The sequence below is a fragment of the Physella acuta genome, unplaced genomic scaffold, assembly GCF_028476545.2.
Source record: "Physella acuta isolate Inbredline_101_S28 unplaced genomic scaffold, ASM2847654v3 ptg000508l, whole genome shotgun sequence".
In the NCBI taxonomy this organism is placed as follows: domain Eukaryota; kingdom Metazoa; phylum Mollusca; class Gastropoda; family Physidae; genus Physella; species Physella acuta.
In genome coordinates, this window is record NW_026732027.1 from 276,812 (window position 1) to 301,165 (window position 24,354).

General features: G+C 43.3%; 1 protein-coding gene across 3 annotated transcripts in view; it reads right to left on the reverse strand.

Annotated features, from left to right (window-relative positions):
- The window catches only part of LOC131944801 (uncharacterized), a 145,363-nt gene that overhangs the window by 18,997 nt on the left and 102,012 nt on the right, over window positions 1-24,354 (reverse strand). For all 3 annotated transcript variants that reach the window (XM_059305617.1, XM_059305616.1, XM_059305615.1), the window contains 4 exons: window positions 22,367-22,493; window positions 17,744-17,842; window positions 16,282-16,477; window positions 14,892-15,822 (listed from right to left, as the gene is read on the reverse strand). In XM_059305617.1, coding sequence (XP_059161600.1) covers window positions 14,892-15,822; window positions 16,282-16,477; window positions 17,744-17,842; window positions 22,367-22,493 — 1,353 coding nt within the window. The remainder of the gene's footprint in view (window positions 1-14,891; window positions 15,823-16,281; window positions 16,478-17,743; window positions 17,843-22,366; window positions 22,494-24,354) is intronic.

The window sequence follows — 24,354 nt, forward strand, 5'->3', positions numbered from 1 at the left end:
TGCTCACTACAACAACGGTTGGTCTACCACTGCTCACTACAACAACGGTTGGTCTACCACTGCTCACTACAACAACGGTTGGTCTACCACTGCTCACTACAACAACGGTTGGTCTACCACTGCTCACTACAACAACAGTTGGTCTACACCTGCTCACTACAACAACGGTTGATCTAAGACTGCTCACTACAACAACGGTTGGTCTAAGACTGCTCACTACAACAACGGTTGATCTAAGACTGCTCACTACAACAACGGTTGGTCTAAGACTGCTCACTACAACAACGGTTGGTCTACCACTGCTCACTACAACAACGGTTGGTCAAAGACTGCTAACTACAACAACGGTTGGTCTAAGACTGCTCACTACAACAACGGTTGGTCTACAACTGCTCACTACAACAACGGTTGGTCTACACCTGCTCACTACAACATCGGCTGGTCTAAGACCGCTCACTAGAACATCGGCTGGTCTAAGACTGCTCACTACAACAACGGTTGGTCTACCACTGCTCACTACAAAAACGGTTGGTCTATGACTGCTCACTACAACAACGGTTGCCCTGTGACTACTATACTGGCAGTTTGCACACAGCAACCATGTCAACTACAATCACCAATACAGGCCGTTGTAACTGCCAACCAATCAATAAGAGGCTTATCTAACACGAACAAGACACACACACACACAAACATGGTTATATCACGACGCAGACGATATTGGTGAACGCCATTGTGTGAGGAGTGTTGGGGGCTACTCGTCTAGCTGGTCCAGTGATTTGTTGTAGGTTGACTCGTTTAGAAGTATATCGGGTTGAAAAGCAAAAATTAGTTTATCATTGATGTCATCCCCCCCCCCCATACACACACCATCCCACCCCCCCATACACACACATTTCACACACAAACGCTTAGAAGGTTAATTCAATTACGACCAGAAATGTAACCAATTTTTTACCATCTCGAATGACATCATGTACGGCCTACATACCCCCATCCCCTCCTTTCAATGTAACGCCTTGAAACTTTGTTATATAAATACAACCTTGGAAGTCACTATTAACAATATAATGCAAGTAAAAGGCGTAAACTGAATCTCAAATAGGTTCTATACAGATACAGTCAAGAATCCAGCTTCATAATTCATGCGTGTGACCTCTTACCTCCAGTATTTGTGTATCTCCACGGGATCCAAACTGCGCACCTCGAGTCTGCGTTCCTTCTTATTGCGCCCGTTTATCTCCTCCTGCAGCCACTTACGTCTGAGTACCAGAGAAGGTCCTACTAGTGGACTAACCGAAGTTGTCCCCCCTACAAGTGGACTGGCCGATGCTGTCCCCCCTACAAGTGGACTGACCGAAGCTGTCCCCCCTACAAGTGGACTGACCGAAGCTGTCCCCCCTACAAGTGGACTGACCAAAGCTGTCCCCCCTACAAGTGGACTGGCCGATGCTGTCCCCCCTACAAGTAGACTAGCCGAAGCTGTCCCATACTGTTTGTTTTTATACTCGCCTCCTGTGTCCACCCCTCCCATTGTCTGACCACCACCTGACCCGTGGCCACGCCCACTTACACCATCCGCCGATGTCTCGCCTCGATACGACAACTTCACAGACTGACCAGCCGGACCTGTCTTGTATGAGTCAACATCCGGTGCCGTACGATCAGATTGTTTGCTCCTGTGACCCTGCCCACGACGAGATACCGGGGTGGACAAAAGAATCATTTCCGCGGTCAAGCCGCTGGATAATCGTCCATCTTGGTACAGGTATTTGGCGTCTTTTGACGGGCAGACGTGAGACTCGGTGGACGATTTTTTACGCGAGGCACTCTTACCGTCCCTGTAGGTGTGTCTGGTGTCGAAATCTGCGTGATAACGGTTCATCGTCTGCTCGCTGGGGTCTTTCATCTTAGACATTTTTATTTTTAGTCGGCCGGAAATTGAACGTCATTCAAATGGTAGATCCTATCTCCAAATTCCTTCAAATTATAGAATTTAGCTTCGAATTCCTTCACATTATAAACTTAAGCTCCGAATTCCTTCAAATTACAGGCTGTAGCTCCAACATCTTCATATAATAGATATAAGCTCCAAATGTTTATCAGAAATACAAGGCACATATGCGACGCGATTGATTCTTCAAGGCGATGAAAATGTTTAAGCGCCCGTGTTTAACTGCATCAGAAGCTTCGAATACACGCTTGCAAAACTGGTACTTGTATATAAGATCTCACTACTTAAATTATCTTAAATATTAACACACAGCCATATGGACTCCAATAAAACATGAGCCAAAAACAGAATAAAATATGTATATTCGTTATATGTACACGGTATTAAATGATGGACTCCGAAAATCTCGACGCAAGAAAAAACAACTTATATCCACTATTTAGGTATTTGTGATACATCAGACACTCATTTTCTTAATTAACCACCGATGTCAATTATTTAATAACAAGAAACTATTCACATTTTCAACAATGTTACACCACTAGGGTGACAGAACACCCCTAACACTGTGGTCACCATTCTGTTTACAGAACACCTTTAACACCGTGGTTACCATTCTGTTTACAGAACACCTGTAACACTGTGGTTAGCATTCTGTTTACAGACCACCTCAAATATTGACTCCGTGAATTAATCCAGCTCACGGCAGGTCTATACACATCACCGGACAATGGTCAAGCGGTCAGTCGCCGTGTCGGATCGCCGGGCTCGCCCTTCAAATATTGACACTTTTATATATCTCCGTGTGTTGAACATGAAACGCCCTTAACTAGTCGAATAGAAAGGTATCCTGGACCACACGACTAAGTTATCGTGGACCACACGACTAAGATTAGTCTGGACCACACAACTGGACTACACAACTACGCCTGTGTTCTCTGTGCTCAGCTTCTTACACTAGGACGTAACATCAGGGGCGTAGATTTACTTTACAGAAAAATGAGGGGGGGGGGGGTGTAAATCTTCACCATCCGCTTAAGGGGAGGTAATTTTTTCGCGATTGTTACCGTTAAAAAACTCGCATGTCTTTTCCACACTCTGATATTTACACTTCACTTGGCACATTAGCTCTAAGCTGGTGGGACGCTGTGTCCGTCCGGTTTTCGTATAATGAAGTATTTGTGAGGAATCCATGCCTCTGGTTGTCAAGTCATATACGTCAGATGTACATCATTTACGCCTCTAAAGTCATCAATAGGACAGGCGAAGTCATGTGTATGCAATAGTTCATGTTCTACAGTGAAAAAAAATCCTTGGCTGGTTTTGAACTTGCATCACAAATCCAACCCGCCTTACTACGACTTAAGACTTGGGTTTACATTAAAAGTAAAATAACAGCGCCGCTACGGTTAGGGTTTGATAATGACTAGTGTGCTGGTCGTTAGTTGATGGTTTGCTTGAGCTATGGATTGTATGCACCGATCAGTCTCAATTGGGGACTGGACTTATAAGTGTAGCACCCCTTCAGATGACAGTAGCATCATTTGAGCCGCGTAGCACCCATCGAACACGACTAGCACCCCTCGAGTTGAATGTAGCACCCCTCGAGTGTGGCACCCCTCGAATTGGTCGGCGCGAGAAACGCCTCTGCCAGCCGGCGCGGTGTACACAACACAACACTTAACTGTAACACTAACTGGTTGTCTTCGTGGTGCACTAAGGGTTAAAGGAAATCTCTACTCAAAATAGTAATGCTGGAGGAAAAGGGGGGGGGGGAGGGAGGAAGGAAACACGCGAATTTAGAGCAACTATAGAATAATGAATGATCCGCAATATGAAGCACCCCCCCCCCCCCTCCACTACACAGACTTTCGTGTTATTAAACACGCTTTTTCTTCTAATAAATTCAGAATATATTCAGCATAATCCAACATATATAATCTTTAGACTATTGTTTCAGCGAGCTTTGGGTCGAGAGGGATTATGTAAGCTTGCAAATGATTTGAATAGAGGAAAAAAAACAGTTCGTTGTTACGTGTCTGTGCATCAAGACAAGCAGGAAGTGACGTCACAACACGGAAATAAGAGAAGAGGCTATTTGTTAATATATTTTTTCCTCTGTGTGTAGTTGAGTGTAATCTGAATCTCATCGGGAAATACAAAAGGGATAGGGCGAGCGGGGGGTTGTTATGGAAATGTTCACAATATAACTGCCGGTCATGTGGTGGAGTAGGTAGGGGTGATAACGTGAGTACCGTTGCTTTAACTGCCAGACAAACTGAGCAATCACGATTTGCCTGTTATCTGATGCCAAGATTTAGCATCATGAAGCAATATGTATAATCATAAACAGAGATAAACACATTCTACTTTAAAGCATATAAAAAATTCCCAAAGCTTACTACAGCAAAGCCCCGCATTAACTACACACATTAAGCCTACAGCAAAGTAACCCCACCCCCTTATACACACATTAACTATGCAGCAAAGCTCCCTATATATTAACCCCCCCCCCCCCCATCATACGCACACTAAGTTCACAGCAAAGCCCCCCTCCCTACACACATATACACATTAACCATGCGGCAAAGCTCCCCACACATTAAGCTTACAGCACCCCCACACACTCACACATACACATCATGTACACATTAACCATGGCACAAACCTCCCCACACATTAAGCTTGCATTAGTCCCCACCCCCATACGCTCATTAAGCTTACAGCAAAGCTGCCCAAGCAAGGAGCATACAGCAGCCCCTCGCCCCCCCCCCCCACACACACACTTAAATCTTACATCATCAGGGTAAACATGTGAAATTCTCACGGTCAGCACCAAATGCCAGCCAGTGAATGTAGGTCAGCCACCAGTTGCTGGCACTGAAATGTCAAAACATCTGGAATCTGGTGCCATGGTCACCTGCAGTGTGTCGACTAGGACTTTAACAATGTCCTGATGCAGTAGGGCTCGAGCGAGAGGACTAATGTCCTGATGTAGTAGGAGTCGAGCGAGAGGACCAATGCCCTAATACAGAAATAGTGGTACAGTTGAAGCAATGTCCTAAATATCAGTACTTGTGCAACTTGTCAAGAGGACAATAATCCTGACATAGCAGCAGAAAAGCTACAGGACCAATGTCCTAAAATATTAGGGCTAATGTAACTCTTCAACAGGTTCAATGTCTTGATTTGACTAGTAAAATAACACCAATTTAAAAACAAAGGTAAAAATAAAATAAAATGTTAAACATAACCGTTCTCGTAAAAAAAACTATTTGTGGAAAAATCAGAGTATCGAAATATGTGCGTTACAAAATAATTAAAATTTTAATAATTTCAAATCCCCATTTTGTATGAAAGCAGCCATTCTTTGTGACTGGAAACATCTTAAGGAAATAAACGAAAGGAAGTAATAGAGCGAAGTGGAATTAGTTGTTTTTTTTTTTAATTTAATTTTAATAACTCCACTTCCGGTCGATCGAGTGAAAAAAACAAAATTGTATACCTTTCAATTCAAAGATTTGATCTAAGAAGCTTCGACAAAGAATTGTTTGTTTTATGTGAATTTCTTTTACTGCTACCTTTTATGAGCAAGTTTAATTTCCTTTAAAAAAAATCTATTCTAGTTTGTGCAAGTGTTTAAAACTAATGTTTCTTCTGTTAGTATAGAGCGAGTGTTTTGGTGGGTTTATTCTTTGTAGTCAGGATTTTCTAATTTGACTTTAATTTACTACGACAGTAGAGCAAGAGTTGAAGAAATATTTTTTCATCTAATAAACCGAACTCAAACGCAGTCAATTAGTGGCAAGCCGTAAAGGGCACGTTCACCACTTTGAAAGTGTTTTTTAATCTCTAATTAAATGAGAAAATTAAAATTTCCTTCCCTCAGGTATACACACAGGTACGTCTAATTACCTGGTGACATCCCCCCACCTCCCGTGATGTTCTCCAGTCACTATAACCGTCAGTAAAATAAAACTCTCCATCCTTCACCCCCCCCCCCCACCTATTTTAAGTGAGTTAAGTAGAGCTAAGTTTCTCGCTCCGCTTGTTCTAACCTTTCAACTATGTTAACAGCCAATTAAAAACGAGTATCGGGGTTTTAAAAACCTGACACACCTAGCCATGAGCGTGTACTCCACGGCCATAGAAACATGAAAGGCGAATCTTTCAAAGGCGGGAAGTCAAGTCATTAAACCATGAGATTTTCAGTCAGTTTTTGAACAGGGTCAGGGAATAATATTGGTACAACCACACCACGATAATCTAGTTGTATCATAGCGCCAGGGTATTGTATCGATACAAACACACAACGATAAACTAGTTGTATCATAGCGCCAGGGTATTGTATTGATACAAACACACCACCATAATCTAGTTGTATCATAGGGTCAGGGTATTGTATCGATACAAACACACCACGATAAACTAGTTGTATCATAGCGCCAGGGTATTGTATTGATACAAACACACCACCATAATCTAGTTGTATCATAGCGCCAGGGTATTGTATTGATACATCCACTCCATGATAATATAGATGTAAATGTGTACCATAGGGTCTGGGAATTCTATTGATATATCCACTCTACGAAAATCTAGCAGTATTGGTCACTGGCGTAGCGAGGTCGGGTGTAACCCGGTGCGGCACTTAATGGTGCGTAGCGACCCTTCCCGGGGACAAATTTTCAAGTTTTCGATTTGCACCTCCCCCCTCAAGTTTTTCTCTATATATTTTGCTATTTTTTGCCTTGGTGTCAGCCCCCTAAATGGTGTCACCCGGTGCGGTCCGCACTCCCCGCCCCCCTCGCTACGCCCCTGGTATTGGTGTATGATGGGGATAGGGAGCTATATGTATACATCCACTCCACGATAATCTATATGTATTGGTGTATCATTTGGATTGAACCCAGCGGTGAAGAGGGGCGTAGATCTACATTGATACACATCAACCACGACAATCAGTTTGTGGTGTCATTTAATTTTCTGTTGATGCTAAATTTACATACATCCTGGCCTCTCAACCACGTCTTATTTTCATAAGCGGCGACAACCAAAAGATAACATGTTAACTCAACCACATTTATGTTTGTGGGGGGGGGGGGGGGGGCACCTATAAGATAGTAAGATAGGGTTTCTAGCTATAAACTATATGTTAAGAAAGTATTTGTACCGTGGCCCTATATATATATATATATATATATATATATATATATATATATATAAATATATATAATTAACTATCTATGTGGAAATTAAAACCTCATCTGTTTAAACATATAACCTGTTATATATAATACAGTTTATATATAGAGGAGAGCTGAATCGATAGTTAGTTCCGCACCCTCCACCCACCCCCACATCACTTCACAGTGACCTAACAGATGAGAATCAAAACAACCTCACGGAACATCAAGTCTGAGATCAGATTAAAGTTGACATCAGCAATAACCTCGTCAACCCCACCCCCCCCCCCACCCTGTATCTATATCGGGGGATCTTGACCTTGACCCTAACGACTGACGCGAGACGGATACAAAATGGAATCGGTTGAGAGGACACGAAACTAAAACAGCCCGCAGAAAGAAAAAAAAAATCTTCCGTATGTTGACGTACAGTGGCCTTATAGTAACGTGTAAGTTACGTGTAAGTTACGTGACGTCACGGTGTGTTATTTTTATTACTTCACCCTTACCACGTGACACGGTGCCTTTATCACAACAGTCGAATCATGCGACGGTGGGGGGGGGGGGGGGGAGACACACAATGGAGGGATGTAATAAACTTGTATCGACGTAATCGCTATGACCAATGATTGTGTCGGAGTCTTAATTTAGCCACGTTATCAGTTAGTGGTGGTTGGTGGAGAGGTGGGGGGGGGGGAGGTGATATCTTGATGCCTCAGACTAAAGGCTGTACCACAGAGCTTAAAGAGATTCGTATGTTCTCATGTTTTCTGTAAAAATCAATGCTGGGATACTTGATAATGGTGCCAGTGTTGTCCTGGAAATGTTACAACTAAAGTTACATTTTATGTTTTCAGTGCAGTTAGATGGGTGACACAATAACATACTTTTGTGCCAATATGTGAACGAATAAATGAAACAAATGACTATTGAATGACATTTCAACATCATTACTGTATTGATACAAATTATATACGTATATATATATATATATATATATATATATATATATATATATATATATATATATATATATATATATATATATATATGTAGTATATATGTGTTTGTGTGTTATCATCAATCAATATAGTTGGTGGCGACGGTTTATCATACCACAGCTTTATACATATTTACATAGATAATACACACTGTTACATGTTCAGAGACCAGAACTGTAACCCAGAGCCATAACCTTTTGATAAGCATTTGAAATGAATAATTGAATATCGATATCGATACTAAGCTGTATATAATAGTATATATCCATAAAAATATAAAACCACTTCAGCCTTACCTACTAAGAAAAAAAATATCCAAACGTATTACTGTGACAGAACACTGTTTATATGTGACTACACACAACTGTGTCGTTTAGATCTCTTTGAACAGTTTTCCGAGGCTTGTTATTCCAATTTTGTGCGGCACGCGAAGGTTTGAAATTGGCGACATTTCTTTACATTTCCATGTCGTGTAGCCTAGTCCCTGGCCACTTTGGCTGTGGCGCGAGACCAAGGGGACTTAATCGTCGCCGGTGTGACAGGCTGGAACAATTGCCTCCCCCTGGTTTTTTTAAAAGTCAGTAGGGCAGGAAGAAATCGGTAGGTCGTTAAGGTTAGGTTTAGTGGCCTGGGGTTAGGGGTTAGATGCGTGTCTCCTCCAGGATACGGTCAGGTATACAGCTATTTTTGGTTGCGTGATTAAGGAATTGGTTGGTAACAGTTTTACCTGATGTAATTTACCTGATGTAATTGTTTTAATTCGTATAGGTTAGACGTACCCAAACAGTGTAGTAGGTCCATACCCATACATGTGCATAGTGTTACCGACCCACACAGTTGTGTAGTGGATCACGTACCCACACATTTGTGTAGTGGATCACGTACCCACACATTTGTGTAGTGGATCACGTACCCACACATTTGTGTAGTAGGTCCGTACCCACACATTTGTGTAGTGTTACGTACCCACACATTTGTGTAGTGGATCACGTACCCACACATTTGTGTAGTGGATCACGTACCCACACATTTGTGTAGTGGATCACGTACCCACACATTTGTGTAGTAGGTCCGTACCCACACATTTGTGTAGTGTTACGTACCCACACATTTGTGTAGTGGATCACGTACCCACACATTTGTGTAGTGGATCACGTACCCACACATTTGTGTAGTAGGTCCGTACCCACACATTTGTATAGTTGGTCCGTACCCACACATTTGTGTAGTGTTACGTACCCACACATTTGTGTAGTGGATCACGTACCCACACATTTGTGTAGTGGATCACGTACCCACACATTTGTGTAGTTGGTCCGTACCCACACATTTGTGTAGTGGATCACGTACCCACACATTTGTGTAGTGGATCACGTACCCACACATTTGTGTAGTGGATCACGTACCCACACATTTATGTAGTGGATCACGTACCCACACATTTGTGTAGGGTGTCCGTACCCACACATTTGTATAGTTGGTCCGTACCCACACATTTGTGTAGTAGGTCCGTACCCACACATTTGTGTAGTGGATCACGTACCCACACATTTATGTAGTGGATCACGTACCCACACATTTGTGTAGGGTGTCCGTACCCACACATTTGTGTAGTAGGTCCGTACCCACACATTTGTGTAGTGGATCACGTACCCACACATTTGTGTAGTGGATCACGTACCCACACATTTGTGTAGTTGGTCCGTACCCACACATTTGTGTAGTGGATCACGTACCCACACATTTGTGTAGTAGGTCCGTACCCACACATTTGTGTAGTGGATCACGTACCCACACATTTGTGTAGTTGGTCCGTACCCACACATTTGTGTAGTGGATCACGTACCCACACATTTGTGTAGTGGATCACGTACCCACACATTTGTGTAGTAGGTCCGTACCCACACATTTGTGTAGTGTTACGTACCCACACATTTGTGTAGTGGATCACGTACCCACACATTTGTATAGTTGGTCCGTACCCACACATTTGTGTAGGGTGTAGGGGTATCGCCGATAAACAAATTTCAGTTTAGGCTTGTAGCTAGCGTTAGGTTTGAGAAGAGGGGGGGGGTGAGATTAGAGTATCGATAGCTTGGAGCAAACAGCTGATCGGAGAGTACGTCTAATAGACAAGTGTCAACGTTTTATTGTCGGTGACAGCCAGTCAATGTGTTTTAGTGCGGCCAACAAATCAATGGCTGTACCAGGCACATAATCACTATGAGCCAGGTAGCTCCAGTAGACAACAGTACAAGTGGTCTTAACAACGGCATTAAATTACTTAATGATGGAGGGGAGGGGGGGGGGGGTCAACTCCGGTCAACCTACCGGGGTCAAATTATGTATGCAGTATATAATTGAAGGTCATTATGATAATAGTTGAATGGGTCAGTCCCTATTTAACAATTACATAATGGTATGGGCAGGGGGGATGGCAGTCGGTATAAATGAAGGTCAGAATGATACAGGTTGAATGGGTCAGTCCCTATTTAACAATTACATAATGGTATGGAGGATGGCAGTCCGTCTAATAAGATTTTAAATTGTAACAGATGTCTGTGATTAAAAGCAAAGAAATGAGTAAATACTGAAGAAGCGACAAACGCCAAGATTTCTGCATGTGTTAGCACTCCCCCCCCCCCCCCCCCTCTCCCACCACGCAATGCTTTCTAACACAGTGTATAATAAGTTTATGCTTAGTCAATACGCGAGAGTTACGGCACTTGTGTAACAGCGGCCCACCTGTAGCTTAGTGTGCTCGTTATGTAACTCAGTTCTCTCCCCTCCCCCTACATCATCCCCTCAGTGTTTACACATCACCATCCTGCGGTATTTATACATTAGGCATGTCATGTCGGTTTAAGCATGTCGTGTTTGTAGACATGTCGTATTTTTAGGTGTGTTTGTATGCTTCTGGTTGTGTGTATGTGTACGGTTATAAGCTTATATGTGTGTATGTACTTGTAAGTGTGTGTTTACTTAACGCTTATCTAGGTGTATGTCAATGGAATTGTATGTATATGTATTTTTATTTGAATGTAATCAGTGTGCTGGTGTATGTGTGTATGTGATTGTCCTTTTAAGTATGTATTATTTATGTCCTTATGTGTGTACATACACGTATGTGTGCGTATGCGCTTGTTTTTGTGTGCACACATGTGGGTGTAAGTATGTTTTTTTTTTGTGTAAATCGGTTTAAGTGTGTATGTTCATGTATGTGTATGTTCGCATGTGTTTTTGTGTGCGTCTGTGTGGTTTTGAGTTTGCGTATATGTTTATGCTGTTGTATGTGTCTACTACCTGTGTAAGCCAACATTACATGTGCAAAGATTACATCTAGTAAGTCAACAGTTCACGTCTGAATGTTCAGTTTACTTTAACCCGGTTTTTATTCTGTCTAGTTTGTAAACACATTAAAACCCAATTTCATATATTCTAACAACCATTTCTACCAGCCGCATTATGTGAAAACGACTACTGGTAGTACAGCGTTACATTTTGGATTTGTGGTGGACCAGGCAGATTGGGGGGAGGGGGGGGGGGGGGGGATTAAATGCAGATTGATCAATTTCCTGACAGGGAGACAACCAGTGTAAGATAAGGGGAGATAAATTTTTTTTTAAATTTCAGGTTGAATGTGACTAAAATTTTAATTAAAGTATTACATCAAGGAGTATTTAACACAAACTTGAAAGAGGGTTGGGTTTAGCGAGTTGAAGCAGGAAGCTTAATATAAGCTAATCATTATTCGATTTGTTTTTAATTAGGGGTAGAGCGTTTTGAAAACCTATTTCAATGGGACGGTAGCTCTACTGACGCATAAGTCATATAGTGGCGGTAGTGTTAGACACGGGACAGTACTGACCGATAAAGTGACGTTACTGACATATATAGGGGACAGCACTGACAGCAATAGGTGACAGCAATCACAGACATAGGGGACAGCACTGACAGACTTAGGGGACAGCACTGACAGACATAGGTGACAACACAGACAGATGTAGATAACGACAGAACTGACATACACAACCAGAGCCGGCGTTAGGGGGTGGCGAACGGGGCGGTCGCCATAGGCCCCGCGCTTGAAGGGGCCCCGCGCTTCAGCACTGTCATTGTTATCTGAATTAGTTCGTAAACTTAAAAAAAAATTGTTGCTGAATTCAATTGGGAAAAACTAAATGGTCGAATGCCGACGTTGTTGATTGTTATAACTAAGGCCACGGTCGATGTTGGTGAGTCCCACCTGAACTGGGACAGGCCGTAATTCGATACAAAAATAGTGTCACACCTCCCCTTTGTGTAGGGTACGGTCGCCTGGCATTTGACCTGAGCTGACTGGAGATGGCGGTCGAAAATTAGCCCACGACGTAAAGAGATACCCTATTGTATGCGGACCGATGAAGACGTCCTTTTAGTGAGCAGACGGGATGTCTATAGTAGACAGTTAGTGACCTGATGAACTCTAGTCCTGACTTTCTTGTTGTAGATGTCGTATAATGTCGTATATGTACAGTGTTTCTTCCAGACTTTTTTCTCCGGGGGGGGGGGGGGGAGGGGGGGGAGGGGCACTTGAAGAGATGCCTGGAAGAAACTCTATATGTAGGCCTACTTGTCTTGGTATAACAAAATTAACATTCAGTTGCGTGCGGAGGGGTGGGAGGAGGGCGACGAGGAGGTGGGGGGGCCCTTAGGATCTATATCAGGCGGCATTAAACAGAGTGATTTATTATTATTTTTTGGAAGAAAGTTAAAACTGTTGTTATGTTGTGTCACCTTAAGGATTCAACCGTTCAATAATTAAGACAATAATGATTTTGGTTTTAAAATATTGTATGAATTCTAAACAAATTTTGAAGTCTATACTGTTTTGATATATCAGGCCGAATTCGCTGTATTGTAAACTTTATTTTCCTAATTATTCGGCACGTGATTAAATTTTCTTAAGTGATTTGGTATGAATTACATAACTGTTAAAAGTGATTTAATATCTTAGCAAAGGAAAAAAAACTACGAACATTGGGTTAATACATGGGAGAGATAAAAATCTGTTATTATAGTGGAAAGTTTGACATTAGCTTATAAACTCCAAAACATTTGTGTTATTATGTGTACATCACATCAGTGGCGTAGCCAGGACGGGTGTCACCCCCCCCCCCCAGAGGCGTTGCGACCCTTCCCGGGGACAAACTTCCAAGTTTTCGATTTGCACCCCCCCCCCCCCTCAAACTTTCGATTTGCACCCCCCCTCAAGTTTTTCTCTATATAGGTTGCTATTTTTTGCCTTGGTGTCACCCCCCTAAATGGTGTCACCCGGTGCGGTCCGCACCCCCCGCCCCCCCCCCCCCCTCGCTACGCTCCTGCATCACATTATATAGGCCTTTATACATATATATATATATATATATATATATATATATATATATATATATATATATATATATATATATATATATATATATATATATATATATATATATATATATATATATATATATATATATATATATAATGGAAAGGCCCCGCGCGGATGGTTGGCCCTAGGCCCCGCGTATTCCTAACGCCGGCTCTGTACACAACACTGTAGGCGCTTTGAATTTGTCACACATAATTGTTGTGTTCTCCAATTGTGTATCAACACCCGCCATGTCCCACAAACAATTAGCCCGTCTATCAACAAAACCACGTGATACCCGTCACCCAACAGACCCGTGTGTTTAGACAAGGAGTAAACGACGGGCTCAAGACGTACATTTACAACCTGGGTCTGCTACAGGTAGCCGGCTCAATGGGAACTCGATCAGGTCCTATAGCAAAGATAGGTGTTTGTGTGTGGGGGGAAGGGAGGTGGGGGGAGCATTACTTGGCACAATACAGGGGGGGTACAGTATGATATAGATCGGTACTGCTTGCTACCGTCCTATTGTTATACTCCCTTACCCTCCCCCCCCTACCCAGGCACCCCATTCACAAAACAAACAGGTACACGTCAGTTTTATGAAGACAAATGGCAAGTCCTGGTTAGATAAAAAAAAATACCCACACAACCGTGTGTTCACTGTTGAAATTTAAACCAACATTGAACGCGTGGGTGGGACGTGTCGATTTGTCATTGTAATGTAAGTGTTGTCTGAAATCAATATCAATGAAGGTGAAACTATATAGATCTGCGTAGAATCAGTAACCTCTAATTATTCTGGACATTGTGTAGGGTAATAGAGACTTGTCTATAAATGACGCCAAACTCATAAAGGTGGTGGCATTCTTAATTTAGTGACAATGAACTAAATAAGCAAAGGGTGGTTAGAGGGGTTGAGAAATGTGGTTGTAAAATGTAAATTAGCACATATTTCATCTGTCTTAAAATACAACATGTAATTAAAGACATACTAATTTGGATTATCATTAGGGGGTGGGGATTAAAAAATGCAGTGTGGAGTTGAGTTGTCCCTTTGTAGAAAATTAAGTACTCATTTCTTTAGTCATTATCGCCACTGTTGTGTTAAGTATAGTTTTATTCGACCAAGTGACCACTCCCAAATATCCAATGGAAAGCGAAAGAGAGGGAAGACCACTGGGAACATGGAGGAGAGAGATGGAAGAAGAAGTGCAGGCTACTGGCAAGACCTGGCATGAACTAAAGTGGCTAGCCCAAGACAGAGTGGAATGGCGGAGATTTGTTGCTGCCCTATAATCCACAAGGAGTGATGAGGATTAAGTAAGTAACTCTAGCAAGATTTACCAACCTACCTTTCACCCGTCTTGTCCACCACCCGTGACCTCCTCTTCAACCTTGACCTCGGGGTGTCCAGCAGCTCTCCGGCACTGCTCTCTCCTTCCCCTTCAGAGGCGCTGGTTCCACTCCTGGCATCCAGGTCCTCAGGCACTTGCAGAGTGGTCTTCTCAGTCGTCTCTGTTGTCACGGAAGTCGTGGATGTAACCTTGACCTCAGTGCTTTTAGTGACCGATGACTCGGAGCTGCTTGTAAGATTGGAGGTGGGTGGATTGGGGTGGTGATCGTGTGGATGATTGGATGGATAGTCGGACACGGATATCGTCAGATCCACATGCTTGTGGGAATTGAGATCCAGAGAGTCGGATTGTTCTAGAGAAGGCCTGTGCAGGATGCTTTTGATTTCGGAACCGGAAGTCCCTCCCTCGTGATGCCCGTCCTCAGACTCCGAGCTGTGGGTGCTCCTTTTGAAGGCACTCTTCAGCACTCCAGCCGTGGAGGAGTCGGAATCTGCACTCCCGCGCCTCATTGCACTCTTCATCACCTCCGGCACATTCTCATGTGAAGGCGTCTTCAGAATTCCCTTAATCTCCAAGGGGTGGTCGCCGGACAGCGGAGAATTCTCCCGCTTGAGAATCCCGAACGGCTGAGAGTTCGACCTTGACCTCTGCCTCCCCGCCCCTTCCTCCTCCTCACTGTCGGTGTGTTTCAGGATGCTCCTGACCTCGTCACAGTCCAGACCGGACATGTCCTCAGACTTGGCTTTCTTCAGGATGCCGCGAACCTCTGGGAGGGAGACGGTGGTCTCCAGCTGGTGTCTGGCGTCGTGGCTGGACTTGAGGATGCTGTGGACCTCGGGCTCCGACCTGGCGCTCCGGGGCTCGGCCTTTAGGATGCTCTTCACCTCGTGGAGGTCTTTGGTTGAGGCACTTTTGTCTTTCAGAATTCCTGCAGGTATTTTAACCACAATAGTTACTTTAATTATATAATAGAGCTTATTAAAATAGTCATTTGATTAAAATTGTGTTGTAATTTTAGTTTTAATAGGGACAAAGTGGTCAAGAGATAGGGTGCCTGAATGCTAACCCAGAGATCTGGATTTGTATTACTATGCTCTGATGGTTACTTTGAAAAAATAAGTGAAATGCCACACCAAAATCACAGACCCAGGTCTACTCTACTTCACCTGCTTTACTGAAAAGTCCATTAAAAGTTCTGAACTTTTATCCAAGATTTAATTGTTTTAAAATATAAAATAGCATAAGCTAAACGTATTGTTTTTCTAGGTAAGTTGTTTCTGAAAAAGTGAAAGATGCCTCATAATGTGTAAAAAAGTGAAGGATGCCTCAGAATGTGTGAAAAAGTGAAAGATTCCTCAGAATGCCTGAAACTGACGAAGGTACCTACCTCTCTTTTCCAGCTTATCCTCGTCTTCTGTCTCCGGCCTCTTGACGTCATCATCCTCCAGGCTGACGGAGGTCCTCCTGGAGGAGGGCTGGGACAGGCTGGTGGTGGAGCCTGACCTGGACCTGAGGGACGACTGAGACAGGACCATCTCGGCATGTTGGGCCATCAGGGCGCGCTGGTCTTTCAGGGGGAGGCCCTGTTGTAGGTCATGACAGGTGAGCAGTAGGTCATAGCAGGTGAATGGAAGGTCACGACAGGTGAGTAGTAGGTCATGGTAGGTGAATAGTAGGTTATGGCATGTGAGTAGTAGGTCATGGCAGGTAAGTAGTAGGTCATGGCAGGTGAGTAGTAGGTCATGTCAGGTGAGTAGTAGGTCAGGACAGGTGAGTAGTAGGTCATGGTAGGTGAGTAGTAGGTCATGTCAGGTGAGTAGTAGGTCAGGACAGGTGAGCAGTAGGTCATGGCAGGTGAGTAGTAGGTCATGGCAGGTGAAACAGTAGGTCAGGGCAGGTGAGTAGTAGGTCATGGCAGGTGAGTAGTAGGTCATGGCAGGTGAAACAGTAGGTCAGGGCAGGTGAGTAGTAGGTCATGGTAGGTGAGTAGTAGGTCATGTCAGGTGAGTAGTAGGTCAGGACAGGTGAGTAGTAGGTCATGGCAGGTGAGTAGTAGGTCAGGGCAGGTGAATGGTAGGTCAGGACAGGTGAGCAGTAGGTCATGGCAGGTGAGTAGTAGGTCATGGCAGGTGAAACAGTAGGTCAGGGCAGGTGAGTAGTAGGTCATGGCAGGTGAATAGTAGGTCAGGACAGGTGAGTAGTAGGTCAGGACAGGTGAGTAGTAGGTCAGGACAGGTGAGTAATAGGTCATGGTGGGTGAATAGTAGGCCATGGCAGGTGAGTAGTAGGTCAGGACAGGTGAGTAGTAGGTCATGGTGGGTGAATAGTAGGTCATGGCAGGTGAGTAGTAGGTCAGGACAGGTGAACAGTAGGTCAGGACAGGTGAACAGTAGGTCAGGACAGGTGAGTAGTAGGTGATAGCAGGCGAATAGTAGGTCATAACAGGGGAATATTAGATCATAACAGGGAAAAAGTAGGTCATGACATGTAAAACAGTAGGTAATTACATGGTAAACAGTAAATCACGGACAAATGAAGCAGTAGGTCATGACGGACTAGTGAAATAGTAGGTCTTAACACCTGAAACGGTAACTCTTGCACACATGAAACAGTAGGTCATGGACATATGAAACAGTATTTCGTGGATAGGTCAAACAGTAGGTCGTACACAGGTGATGATCAGGTTAAATATATCATGAACAGGTGAAGTATTAGGTCATGGACTGCTAAGTTAACTTAAGCATAACACATTAATGTATTATTGTTTAGCTCTTTGTGTCACCCGACACGGTAGCGTGTAAACACCTTTAGGTCACCTAACACCAGAACGTGTACTGTAAAATCCTTACCATCAAGAGTTCCGGGTCGGGGGGTTTGACCATGCTCATGGCGAGGGGTGAGATTCTGGAGTAGGCAGCGGCTTGCTCTACCTCATCTGACGTCACAGGCTGTAAGACATGGACGGGGGTGGAGGGCATTAGGGCATGATACAATGTGTATAGTAGGGGGCATTAGGGCATGAAACAATGTGTATAGTAGATGGGTTGCACAGGCTGTAAGGCATGGACGGGATAGAGGCATTAGGGATTAGACATTGTGTATAGTAGATAAGTAGCACATGAGTTGGAATCTGTGTAGTCAGGGTACACACACAGTTGGTTATTTCACTGGATGGTGAGGCGTTTAAATGTGCATACGAATTGTGGGTTTCTTTCAAGTGAAAATCTTATATTGTTTGCACATACTATTTGTGGATTTGCTTACTAGTATTTCAGGTGTTTTATTACGAGAGGGGGGAATGTTGGTAATATCAATCGGGGTTCATGTGCGGTCGTGTTTTGGGACTATGCACATAGGAGTATTGTCTGATGACAGTTGAAATCTTTTTTTTTAAATGACAAGGTTAAAGTTAAACCATGATTTCAAATGCTTTTTTCAAGATACGTTTGATTTTTATTGTTTTTAACACTCCATTTTTTATCAATAAAAATCAATCAACTTGTTTACTTTGGCTCATCAAGACAGAAGTCAATAGTTACAAGCGATGGGTAAGGGGGGCAAGCGCCCCCCCCCCCCCCTGCACGTGTGTGGTGAGTCAGTGACTACTGAAGTATCCAACTTTAAAAAGTGCGTGTCGCGCAATATTAGACCAAAGTTGTGTGTTGGGGAGGGGGGGAGGCGACCAAACGAGGTATGGTGTTGATTCATCTAATTATCTATTCATCTAATTATCCTCGTGAGTCATCTGTGGAGAATGATTACTGGCATTTATTACAGTTACATGGACGAGATAACCCCCAGTTCATAACAGCGCTTCTAAATGTAGGGGTTCTCAAATACTTGACACTCGTGAGCCCTATTCATTCGAATTGGCAATCAGGCTACAACATGATTGTTGGTGAGAACCTCCACTTCTGCTCCATTGATTGAAGTTCACGCGTGTGCATCAATGCTGACAACATGCACATTAAACACACACTAATACACACACACACACGATTTTATAAACATAACACGTCTCTATGATATATGCCTACAACACAAATATATTAAAATCTGACACACACACATGTAAATTACTGTGTTCTTAACTATAACCAACTATATATTAAACCTCAATACGACACACCTAGGCATATATACCCTGCCCAGCACACCTGTATATGATCGACCCGACACACCTGTGTTCCACATGACACCTGTAGGATTTCCATGCACGTGACGATAAGCATCATTACGCCAAAATATCGGGCAATAACTTTCATCTTATCAAATGTGTACTCTCGACGTTAATTTGTTGCCATCTTTATAGCGTGTGATTGGACTTGATGCTGCTCAAATGTGTTCAGACTACAACAGCGCTACGCCTATTCTAGGCAACCCACTGTATTACAGGCCACCGCATTAATTACACCATAAGTTATGTGACCGTTAGAGATCTGTTTGTTATATTGGTGCATAGCAACCAAAACCCAATGGACACGATTAATTAACTAACAAAACAACATTAGAGCACATTCTCTAGCTGCTATTTGTGCTACTAGTTGATATAAAAAATAGGCTGTAATGACAACATTAGAAAGAGTATTGTGCCCCACTCAAGGCCAAGCAAAGGGGTAGCACAGCCCACGAATACAACACAGTAGTCACGTGATTACTCAGTTGCTAAATAGGATACAGATTACTTATTCAACCAAGGCAACCGCTTTTATAATTAGTGGCTTAAGAATGTGGCTTAGTAATAAGCCCTGGCCTTAATAATGTAGCCAATTATCATATAGAGATATGGTATTTTTTAAAACAATGTTTCATAATGCCCCCCCCCCTTCTTAATTATTTTATTTACGCTCATCCAATCGGAAGTAGGTCGCCCAATCAAATTATTTGTTTTATTTGAACACGGTTTGAAAGCGTAGAGAAAGCGCGTGTTTACACGTTGAAATGAGGTCAGTGGGTACAAGTGAAGCAACAGCCGGAGGTTACACCCCAGCAGACTATGTCTGACAGCGGGGCTACTGGGTAATGTTTATAGTGGGGAACAGATGCGAGCCACTGACAGAAACCATAATTATAAAATAGCGGGAGGGGGGGGGGGGGGGGGGGGAGGAAGGGGGGAGTCAACAATTTAAGTAGGCTAATAAATGTAATCTTTAAAAAGACGATTTTTTTGTTGTTGTTTAAACAAATATGCATTATAACAAATGTAGTAGCTAATAATATATTTAAATGTCTTTACTATTCGTGAGAATCCCGCTTATAAAAACCAAATATCCTCGCATTGTTTAACTACACAGTACACATATGTAACGGGTGGAGGCGCCAAGTATGGTGGTACAACATATGGTCTGATATGGTCTACATCTACAACACATTGGAAGCGACAAACCACTGACCCGTGGTGAAGTCGAAATCTATTATTAGTCCACAGAAGTGCCGTCCTGTCTTACCGTAACCACGCCCACTTTGTAGTCCCGTGACCTACCGGCAATTGCGTTATAATTTATCTACACACAAACATTTTTTTCCCCTCGGCACATCCAACTAAGGGGACACAATCCATCTTCCACTCCACACACTTGCTCTGACCGAGTTACCGATATTTATTCATGAATACATACGGCACATGAATCCGATGCAGTACTTTGGAACGCTGAAACCGGTTCCATAAAACGTATTAAAACCCAAGCCTGTTTAGTTTTTTAATACAGATTTTAACTTAGCACTACAATATGTCCAGCCTGGAAGTACGGAATGACCGGTTACACGTCAACAAACACAGTCTAGTGAATCCTGAACGTCTGCTGGTCCGCTGGTGACGTCACGAGTATTGCCCCAGTGGAACCCAACACTCGTGGTTTTTTACAGTTGCCGTGGGAGAAGGGTGGGGGTGGAGGGGGTGAGTGACGTCCTTGACCTCACCAGATGCATCACACGACTCGGGTGTACCGGCACAGATGCTGCACAATGTTAACATTCCACTGGCATAGATGTAGGACAATGTTAACATTCCAAATCACAGGGCCTCATGAATAAGTCCTTAACAATTATTTTTTTCCTGGGTTAGTGTTGTCTTGTGTTGGAAGAGGGCGGGATGGAATGATGAAGTGTCGGCTTGTATAAAAGATGAGTAATGAATGATGACTTATCTTGGAGCAGAGTACTACTTAATTACTTGAGTGGGTAAGACAGTTTGGTATTGTTTGTAACCACATAAAAGTAATGAAGATATTATGGAACTGTGTAAACACGATTTAATATAAACAGTTTGAAAACATTGTAAACAGCGTATAAACACAGATAAATGGTGTGCATGTGTGTAAATGCAATGCAGGTTTTAAACACAATATAACCTCTAAACCTAAACCAAAGGTAAGGACCACATTAACATCTGCCTTAAACCAAAGCCAACGCTCACACTAGCTGTAAACTAAAGACCTCACGAATACTATTCTGTACTCTAAACTTAAGTCATCGACCAACCTAACATCTAACTTAAAGATCACACTAACACTAACCTCTACCTAAACCCAACCTAACGACAACATACGCATACTAACCATTACCATAAACTAAAGCCACCACTCTAACACTAACCTCTACCATAAACCAAAGCCACCACTCTAACACTAACCTCTACCCTAAACCCAACCCTTCTAACACTAACCTCTACCCTAAACCCAACCCTCTAACACTAACCTCTACCCTAAACCCAACCCCTCTAACACTAACCTCTACCCTACCCTAAACCCAACCCAACCCTCTAACACTAACCTCTACCCTAAACCCAACCCCTCTACCACTAACCTCTACCCTAAACCCAATCCTCTAACACTAACCACTACCCTAAACCCAACCCCTCTAACACTAACCTCTACCCTACCCTAAACCCAACCCCTCTAACACTAACCTCTACCCTAAACCCAACCCCTCTAACACTAACCTCTACCCTAAACCCAACCCTCTAACACTAACCTCTACCCTAAACCCAACCCCTCTAACACTAACCTCTACCCTACCCTAAACCCAACCCAACCCCTCTAACACTAACCTCTACCCTAAACCCAACCCCTCTAACACTAACCTCTACCCTAAACCCAACCCAACCCAACCCCTCTAACACTAACCTCTACCCTAAACCCAACCCCTCTAACACTAACCTCTACCCTAAACCCAACCCAACCTAACCCCTCTAACACTAACCTCTACCCTAAATCCAACCCAACCCCTCTAACACTAACCTCTACCCTAAACCCAACCCAACCCCTCTAACACTAACCTCTACACTAAACCCAACCCAACCCCCCGTAACACTAACCTCTACCCTAAACCCAACCCCTCTAACACTAACCTCTACCCTAAACCCAACCCAACCCCTCTACCCTAAACCCAACCCAACCCCTCTAACACTAACCTCTACCCTAAACCTATCCAACCCCTCTACCCTAAACCCAACCCAACCCCCTAACACTAACCTGTGTGCTAAACCGCGAGGCTGTCTTCCCCTTCCTCCTCCTGACGGGTGCCTCGGCCTTGACCGGAGGTTGCTGTTCCTTGTCCTTGAGCTGTGAGAACAGCTTGACCTTCTCGGACAGTGACAGGCTGTGGACAGACAGGATGTTCTAGAACAACTGGCTAGGATATTGCACATTGTTCCAAACGATAACATCGCAGAGGTATTGTAGGAGAAACATTCACAGAAGTAACGCATAAGCTGGACAGTGTTAGACTAATTTTCTTCTAAAAACCGATAAACACCAGAAAAAAGATGCATACTTTAAGCTAATTTTAGTAAAACATGTGTCTATTTAAAATAATACTGATTGATTATTTTTTCTCAACAAAAACAAAAAGTTTGAATCAAAGTACTGTCAATAAGTAGGCACATTAAGAAAAATTTATATCATCTGCTAGTGAAAACGTATCAAGTATCCCATGTATCCCTCAGTTGACAACTTAATTCTGAGATGGAAGTCGTCTGGATAAATACTGGTTTTCACAACCAGCCCCTTCCCCTACCCCAAATTGTCATCAAACTGCCACTTATTCCTTCAATGTGTGCCGCGACCCTATCACCAGGCAGTGCCTACTGTACGTCAGTCGATACCAAACTAGTAGGTTTTCTTATCTCAAGGAAAGGGAGGTTTCGGTAAATCCCGTTGACCTAGCACTATAATTAGAACAACGCAATACAGCGTGGGTAATCCCATACGTCACAGTAAGCGCGAGCTCAGGCGATGCTTATCCGACAGCGAAAGGGGAGACGCTGATTGGCTGCGGCTATATCTAAATGCTAGGGGTTTCCTTACACCGTATATATACGTGTGGGTTGTGTGTTTGTGTGTGTAATAAGAAGGCGAGGGTAAAGTGGGGGTGGGGCTGGAAGGTGAGATTAATTCAACAAAACAGACGAACTTAACAATTTTCTAAGAGCTCACAAACTGGTTTATAAACTTCAAGAACCAGTTAAGCCAGACTCTAGCAATGGAATATTCCATCGTTGAAGAGAAAACATACATCTGGGCGGGTATCTCAAGGCCATCTTCGTGACACACATGCTCACGTGACCCACCCCTGAGTTGTTTATTGGCCAGGTATAATTTTACTACAGATAACTGTTACGAACTCCTATACTATTATCTAAACTGTTAGAATCGGATTATGGCGTAATCTAATATTCTTGTGTTACCAGCTGCAAACAAGAAAGAAAACTCTCTCTGTATGAATTGTTTTCCCTGACAGTAAAACACCAGGCACACTTTATATATAGTCTATACTTTTTCTGTTGAAACTACACAAACACGCGAGCTAGAGATTTAGATCTGTGTATGTGTTATAAAACTAAAACATATGATAAACGTCATGGGTAAAAATTCGATAATTTTTGTAATCATCAAAACAAAAACAATTAGGCTTGTTGTAGGGGAAATACTTTTTTTTTTTAAATTAAAAAGTGGCGTATCCTACTGTGTGAGATGGAAAAGTGGTGTTTCCTACAGTGAGAGAGGAAACGATTCACATATAAAATTAATGGTTGCAGGCCTTTATCAGGAGCCCCACATTATTTGATAGCCCCTACACCATCGTCTATCTAATTTTCCTGGCACCCTGTTATCTATGTGGGGTTACCCTCCTGCACACCACCCCCGGCCCATATCAACTCCTCCACCCTACCCACCCCATATATGCCACACTACTCACTTGGTCAGTTCGTCCGGCTCACCCTCCTTCTCTCCCCCCCCCCCCTCTCGCCCATATCAACCCCTCCCCCTACCCACCCCATATGCCACACTACTCACTTGGTCAGTTCGTCCGGCTCCCCCCCCCCCTCGTCCATATTAACCCCTCCCCTACCCACCCCATATGCCACACTACTCACTTGGTCAGTTCGTCCGGCTCACCCTCCTTCTCTCCCCCCCCCCCTCGCCCATATCAACCCCTCCCCCTACCCACCCCATATGCC